At 36.5% G+C, this 7,758-nt stretch overlaps 1 protein-coding gene across 2 annotated transcripts; it reads right to left on the reverse strand.

Annotated features, from left to right (window-relative positions):
• Nucleotides 1-302: 302 nt before the first annotated feature.
• LOC122069681 lies at nucleotides 303-5,439 on the reverse strand. Of its 2 annotated transcripts, none has more exons than XM_042633747.1 (8): nucleotides 5,083-5,439; nucleotides 4,227-4,443; nucleotides 3,999-4,136; nucleotides 3,776-3,854; nucleotides 1,532-1,603; nucleotides 1,294-1,360; nucleotides 873-923; nucleotides 303-753 (listed from the first exon to the last, which is right to left on the reverse strand). In XM_042633747.1, exons 2-8 carry the CDS (start codon nucleotides 4,422-4,424, stop codon nucleotides 666-668), a joined length of 693 nt encoding a protein of 230 aa, XP_042489681.1. In that variant the 5' UTR covers nucleotides 4,425-4,443; nucleotides 5,083-5,439; the 3' UTR covers nucleotides 303-665. The 2 variants fall into 2 exon arrangements, with proteins under 2 accessions (XP_042489681.1, XP_042489680.1); XM_042633746.1 differs by having other exon boundaries at nucleotides 4,227-4,449; nucleotides 5,083-5,435.
• Nucleotides 5,440-7,758: the final 2,319 nt, after the last annotated feature.

A 7,758-nucleotide genomic window follows, 5' to 3' on the forward strand; every position in this document is an offset into this window, starting at 1 on the left:
CATGATCACTCATAATCATTTTAGTGCTTGTATTACTGTGGTGTGACCCCTCTTGCAAGATTTTAAATCCTGAGTTTCTTGTTCATAACTCTCATGGCAAATAATAATTGAGTGGTAATCAAGACATGGAGATAATACAGCCAGTAGTAGATATTCGTATTATGGATACATCCATTAGTGTTGATCATGATAAATGGATTAGGAGCTTTACCGGAAAAAAAAAAAAAAAAAAAGATAAATGGATTAGGAGATACATGGTCGAAAACAGAAGTGTTACAAGCAGCCTAAGTAATAGATACCACTGGAATCACAAATCTTTTATCTTGCTGGGTGTTAAAAGAGTAGAGAAATTGCATTAAAGAAATGAGAAATGTTTGGAAATATTTCAAGCTAAAATCAGAATATTTATCTTAGCTCAACCCCTCTATCGTTGATTTTGCCACATCATCAAATAAAATGGCCCTCTATCGGAATATCTTAGCCCCAGAGCTCAAGCTAAAACCCCATTTTTTTTCTTCTCTCCAGGAAGGTGGGATTGCATTACAAAAAGCCACCATAACCCAAGGGTACACTACAAAACAGAACTTCTCAAATAGTGAGGATCAAGTATGGATGCAACAATTCACTCCTCAGCAGGCAAGTGCCCAGAATCCCAAGGTGGCTTGCTATGATCTTCTTTGAAATGGTTTCATAGTTCTGGAACTTGAAGAACCCTTTCCATGAAAACCACTTGGTTTTACCATGTGAGAAGTACTGCAGGAGGAAAAAGAAAAACACAGTTAATTAGGGGGAAGACAGTTAAAAACTGAAGATAAATGGATAATCACTAGTTCACAGGTTAGTGAATCAACAAGGTTATCTAGAGAACTCACCCTTGATTCCTTTGCAAGGCCTTTTTCATAGCTGCAGCCCTTACTTCATGACTGTTGAGAAGAGGAAGAGATGAATGCATAAACAATAACCCGTATATTTATTTCAGTGAGTTTAGAATATACATTAAAAATAGGTGTTTAGAAAATGAATCTGCATTATGAAGACCCAAGTAAGGATTAAAGGAATCTCAGGAAAATCTAAATAATGGCCCAACGTGACAGGAGGAAATTGCTTTCCCAGCCTAGATTCACATATGCAGAGGGACAAGGCCTTTGTTTCTAATCCCATCTGGGAAACCTCCTAGACCAAAAGATGGCATCATCAGGTGATCCTACCATCTGATATCTGCATCAACTTGGGCAACAAGAGAATGCAACTAAAATTAGACCCGGCAGTATATAATCAGTTAAGAGAATTCACCTGTTGAGGAATTCCATTCTTGCCTTTTTCATCAGACTGCCTTTTGCGCCATTGCAAGATCCAGGCCCTGCCAATGATCCTCAAAAGTGAAAAACACTAAAAGATCAACTTAAGATGCATCCTCTTCAGCATTAGTGCCTCTGTGAGGTGCTCTGCATTTGGACACATGCTCATGTTTTGAGTATGGCATCATAGATTTAGATAATTGTACAAGAATCAAAAGGAATAGAACTGATACCTCCAAAAAAGCTTCGTTTACTGCTTGAAGGTGGAACTTTTGTACAAATCTGAATCTGCTTACTTTGTTTTTCTACAACAACATAGTCTCTGGTAAGTGTTTGATATAAGTATTAGATAAACACAAATCCTACAGAAGGCTGCCAACTGTGTTACAAGAATTTTCTTCAATACGTTCAATTGCCTTCCCATTGACTCAAGTCATAAAATGCCACAAATTCTCATCTGAATGCATGTCAAATCTACACACTTGCAGTAAAGACATGAATGCATGTCAAATCTACCCCATTTACGGTAAAGGTGAATTTTTTTTTTTTTGGTAGAAGTAAAGGAGAAATTCAATGTGCATTTGAAGACAAATTCTTTCAAACTTGAGCATATTAAAGTCATATTATATTTGTGAGAATATGTAATCTGTAAACCAGTACCTGCATGGGTTAAAGTGAAAGAAGAAGAAGAAGAAGAAGAAGAAGAAGATGAAGGAGAGTGATGGAGAAGGAGAAGAGGAGGGAGGGTGATGGAGGGCCGGATAGGAGAGAGGGGAAATATGGGAAGAAAATCAGATTAGCAGGGGGTTTGGGGGGGGGGGGAGGGGATAAGCACACAATCACTCACTCAGAGCACAAAACACAATTTAATTTCTTATTCAATCACCTTGTGTCCAACAAGGATTGAGTGTCCTTACCATGAGGGCTAATAACACCCAAATTCTCAGGTGGAGTGGCTGGCTAAATGCAAAAATAGGATCAGATCTTGATATTTTTTCCCAAAAACAGGATACTGCCAGCATTATTGATAGATCTAGATGCTTGTATATGAATACTTCCATGTAATGCCAAATATAGGTAGTATATGCAAAGAGACCTTAGTTCATCTTCATATAATCAGGAACTAAGGCCTCACAAGTAAGTATGACAGCGTAGGTACTTAAAGGACTTTCAAACCAACAAAAAAATAGGCACTGGTTAACAGATTAAACCATGTGAGAATATGTTGAATCTGTAAAACAGTACCTGCAAGCACGATCTTAAAACTCGGGATCGGTCTCAACCGATACTGATCCGGCTTGGTATAGGATCGTTCAGGATCAGACAGATTTACCCCTGCTCTTTAAGGAAAAAAAAATCTTTTTTTTCAACCTTTTTACCCTTAGATTGTACGGGTGGATCAGTATCGGATCGGTCAAGATTTGGGGTCAGTCTTGACCGATACTGATCCGATTCGGGCAATTTTGAACATCCAATCTGATTTTTTATATTCCTGCAAGGGAGAAAGTGAAAGAAGAAGATGAAGGAGAGTGCAATGGAGATGGAGAAGAGGAGAGGGAGTGAGAACGATGGGAAGAGTAAAAGTCAATAACTCTGTCGTGTATAGCCTCTCCCTTACAGTAAGACGTAATCGAATCCTAGTAGGAAACCTACTAAGAGTCACTGTCTAATTACAATAAAAGTAATTAATTAAAATAAAACAAAAACCTAATTACAACTCTTAAATCTTTTAACAATATTAATGTCACTGCCTATCCTAAAGCATTTGCTCCAATTATTGAAAATTGGCTCATCCAAACAGAGTCAGAAAAGAGGTAAAAGACACTAGGTAGAGAATCAAATAGCATACTCTTTTAAACTTTTCAATTAAGATCTATTCATAAAAAGTAATTATTGTCTATGACCAGCTATACCAGCTATATACACAGCAGTATAAGGTGAAGGATATTCTACAATAAAAAAGCAATCCAGACAATGTACATAATTTGAATATAATCATACCTTATTAAAATAAGAAAACATAAAAATCAACTTGGATTGTAGATCTTGCAACCTCAATAGGGCATACCCGGTGCATGAGGCTCCCGCATGTGCGAGGTTCGGGGGGCAAGAAAACTACGCAACCTTACCCCGAGAATGTCAAGAGGCTGTTTCGACCGCTTGACCACCAGGTCGCAACATTCGTACATTTACCATTGGACAAGCACGCCCCTCCAGAACTTGCAACCTCATGGTTACAAAAATTAAATGCACAGTTGAGCTAGTGGCTTTTGAAATTGAGTTTTTTATTAGATAATTAAATTCATTTCCAGTTTTAAAAGATGGAAAAAAAACGCAAAAGTAATGGCTATTGCCAACGCTGCTGCAACTTACTTCAAATGGACATAAAAAATCAATTTTAGAGTTAATAGAGAGCATATGCGAATCATGAAAATGATTAGGAAACCTTACAAGCAATAAGATCACAAAGAACTTACTAACGGTTTCTTTCTCATAACGTTCCTTAAATCGATCAATAGATTTTTTTTGTGCTTCATCCCAGTCTTTCTGTTTTGCCTGTAAGTAATCCAACCAAACCTTCTGACACTATGAGCTCATTGAAAAAAAAAGTACAAAATAATGAATTATGTGGAGTAGATAATTATAATCACAATATTTTGAGAACATAAGGAAATAACTGAAGAGAAGGAACAAAATTACCTCATACAACTGTTTCCATTTAAATGAAAGTTTCTTCTGCTTCATCCTCTCAATAACAATATCAGTGCTTTTAGTACCAAATTGTTTTTCATAAAACTTTTTCCACAAATTATCAGTCACCGGACTTAGGTCTCTACCCTGCAAGATTTCGGACATGTTCACTTCTAGAATCTAGGCAAAGCCAAAAGAACTATACAATTGCAAAATTAGAAAGAACTCTCAACGTACAACTGTAGAATTCTCAATGTGCATCAATTGATCAACTGTACAGTGCGGCAAAACATCCTTCAATAGGTATATGTCTGTCTCCCCAACATCCCCAATATACCTAACATTATCTATTGCAGTCTGAATGCAGAGTTCAACCAAAGAGGGAGCCTTCCTTTCCATCATTTCAGTCCCGTTGAAAAGATGAGTTGACCTCATCTTGTCCAAATATCCACCCCTGGAACTAAACAGGAGTAAGCACAGTCAGGTCTGTAGACAATGTTAATAGAAAAAACACAACCAACTTATCATCCATAAGCATCAAGCAACTTAATAACATAATTAATTTAATCATTCATTCGAGGAAAATGTATCAAATCCATCTGTAATAAGAAGGAAATAGAACAATAAAGATATAGTTTTCAAGAAAGCATTGACATCTGCTACGAATGAATTCTCATAACCTTTCCAATACCTTCAAAGAGGGAGGCCAAGCTTAACTTTCTTTTAAAATCTTTTCAAGAATTACATACATCTAAACCAGAAGAAAATTCTGAGAAAAACGAAGGTAAAGTTAAATAACGAGAAAATCCAAGAATCCCATTCAGACTCTAAAACGAGAGCTTTCCAATAAAAAAAAAAAATCCGTAATTCTCTTAAAATATGCACGAGAACATTGAAATACAGTCACAGGGGTAAAGCCCAAATTCTGAAATTAAATTTTGGGGTAAAGACAACACATCAGATCATTGACTTCATCGTTCTAGATGGCCTTAAACCAGATTCAACTCACAAACTAGAGGAATTAGAATTGAAAAAAAAAAATTAAGATGGAAAAACGTTAGCTTAGAATAATAAAGATCGTTGAAAAGCTTACCGAATCAGCGGTGAAGAAGATCGAATGCGGATGCAAAGATCGTCAACGAAATCCAAGAGAAACCCGTCCAATCATCAATCTATAAACAGATATCTGGAGAAATTACTTGCAGATTTTCGCTAACGTGCACCGGCCTTACCATGAAAATCAGTTTATAGGCTCTGAAAGAACTCTCAGCTTACAATTCGCGCTAACATGCACCGACGAGGCCTGGTCGTCGTCGTTGTCGTTGCCGCTGTGCCAAGATGCACATTCGCTTGAGACGCGTCGGTCGGTTATATCACTGTCATCAAATCGGGTACAACCAAACAGCATCTTTCTTTAATCACTTTCACTTTGTTGCTCTTGTTACCTTTGTTTCCGCTAGACCATCAATCCCTTTGGCTAAAAAACGGTCCATACACCCTAAGTGTACATCATTGTTTCAAAAATCTAATATTGGGGATCTTCAAACAGATGTACTTACAAAACTCAATACTCGCATTAGTGGCGTTATTTATGGAAGCTCAAAATCCACCTAAATTTAAAATTTTCTTTTAGAAAATAGCACATGAAGAAATCCCCATTAAAGTGGGTGGATATTAACCCTATTTGCAGTTTGTGCCACAATTAACATGAGAATACTTGGCATATCTTCTTTTCTTGTGAGTTCTCAAAAATGATATGGGTTGCTAGTCCATTGGGCCTTAAAACTGAATTATTAAATGGTTCTTCTTTTCAAATTTAATCATGTTTTTCTTTAGAATACCATCCCTTCAAATAAATTGGATTTCTCTTTCAGTGTTTTAATTATTATGTGTTACTACATTTGGAAACACATGAACCAAGTCTCCTTTGGATATGCTAAACTCAATCCGTATATCATACTACAACAAGCAGAGTATTGGATATCTAATGGCATCCACATACACTCTGATGAACAACAGGTGACCATACATAACCCTACACCAACTCAGACATTAACACTCCCTTGTTTCAATCAAAAAGTTCTAATTTGCACAGGGATCACTGATAACACTAAAAATATTTCTGGTTGGGCTGTTTCGCTTATAACCGAAGGGAAGTATATCTTACTTTATGCTAATTATATGATGTCCGGCAAACATCTTGAGGCAACAGCAAGGAGCCTACTATATGGGATGAACCAAGCTTGGGAAAAATGATAAGAGATAGACGAACTAGAGTGATGCAAGGGAGTTGAAGAATCTCATGTCTGCTGACAGCACAAACTTATGGCCATGGAGCACAATAACCCTCTTCTTGGAAATTGCAGATGTTTTGTTTAAATTGAAGTTTTGTTATAAAAGTAACAATGACCTAGTTTTCTCGGTCAAAGCCTTAGCCCACAAGGCTATGAACTTGAAAACACTAATTAGGGATCCTCATATCTTGATGGATACTTATTTTAATAGTTAATAATTTTTCTTTTCTTCTGATAAAAAAAAAATAGAAATTTCAATCGTTGAATTGGTCTGTTTGGATCAGAGTCGTCCATAATCGGTAGAGACCAATTATAACTAGAAGGTTCATTGAACTAGAATTGTTGCACTGATGAGAGATAGCAGCGTCTTGCCCAATTCTTGGGTTCATAGAAATTGAGATAAGATCCGTTGTTTGTATGATCACCTGGTCGTTCGAGTTGACATTCAACACCTGTTCTAATTTCTGTCATCACAAGGATAAAGAGGTGTATATTTGAAAACAAAAATGACAGGTGTTGGATATTGACTTGTATGACCAGATGACCATATGAGTAGCTGATCCGTTCTCATGAAATTCCTCCTTTTGGGGGCGTAAGGCTCGTTCTTTCAATATAAAACCATAACTGTTATGAATAGAGAACTAAAGTCCAAGATCAGGTCTTTGTAAGAGAATCATTTTCATATTGTATTCGATCCACACTTGAAATTCAATCAATGTAAAATCTTATTGTAAGAAAAGAGAAATTGAGTGGATTCCATATGTGGATTAAGCATCGTACAAGAATGGTTTTGAGGATCTGATCCAAACTATAATTTATTATTGTAGTAATTTTCGGGAAAGCTACAGTGACTCTTTGGAAAAGCCCGTTTCTCTCTGACTTCGATCTATAATTTATTATTGTAGTAATTTTGGGCATTCTGTTTCTGCCTTATGAAACCAACACTTCGGATCTTTGGGTTGACGAAATGGGGAGATATTGTCCATAAATAGTAGTATGTCTTGTTCATTAACATCGTGAGTGACCTCTTTTTTTATTTATTTATTTTATGTTTTATTAATTTCATTTCATTTGATTAATGTGAAGTTCTTCAAGAATTTCTCCCTTAGAAATATCACGAACAATTTATATAGGTTGAGCACCATCCAAACGCGGCTTCCTTTCTTTCCTCCCGGCTATGCACACATGAAGATCTCGTATGTATGACTCAACTTTGGTTGCGATGCTATAGGTAGGAGTACATATATTATGGTAGGATTGGTCAATCAGGGAAGAAAATTTGGATTGGATTTTGTGACTAACCCCCGGCTACACCATTTATGGGTACTGGATATTAGTTCGCTCCTGTTCTTGATTAGATTGTAATGGAATGATAAATCTATTTCTTGGCCTCTTTGCCAATAAATAAGAATTTTCGTGGAGAATGATAGGATACACGAAATTACAATGACTATTGCATAGGATTCGATCAGTCT

Source organism: Macadamia integrifolia, unplaced genomic scaffold (assembly GCF_013358625.1).
Source record: "Macadamia integrifolia cultivar HAES 741 unplaced genomic scaffold, SCU_Mint_v3 scaffold69, whole genome shotgun sequence".
In the NCBI taxonomy this organism is placed as follows: domain Eukaryota; kingdom Viridiplantae; phylum Streptophyta; class Magnoliopsida; order Proteales; family Proteaceae; genus Macadamia; species Macadamia integrifolia.

Coding starts and splice junctions, on each gene's coding strand:
- LOC122069681 (XM_042633747.1), bottom strand. CDS start 4,424: ATGAGGTCAACTCATCTTTTCAACGGGACTGAAATGATGGAAAGGAAG. Junction 4,137..4,226: donor ACATTGAGAATTCTACAGTT/GTACGTTGAGAG, acceptor GAAATCTTGCAG/GGTAGAGACCTAAGTCCGGT. Junction 754..872: donor GCCTTGCAAAGGAATCAAGG/GTGAGTTCTCTA, acceptor TTCCTCCTGCAG/TACTTCTCACATGGTAAAAC.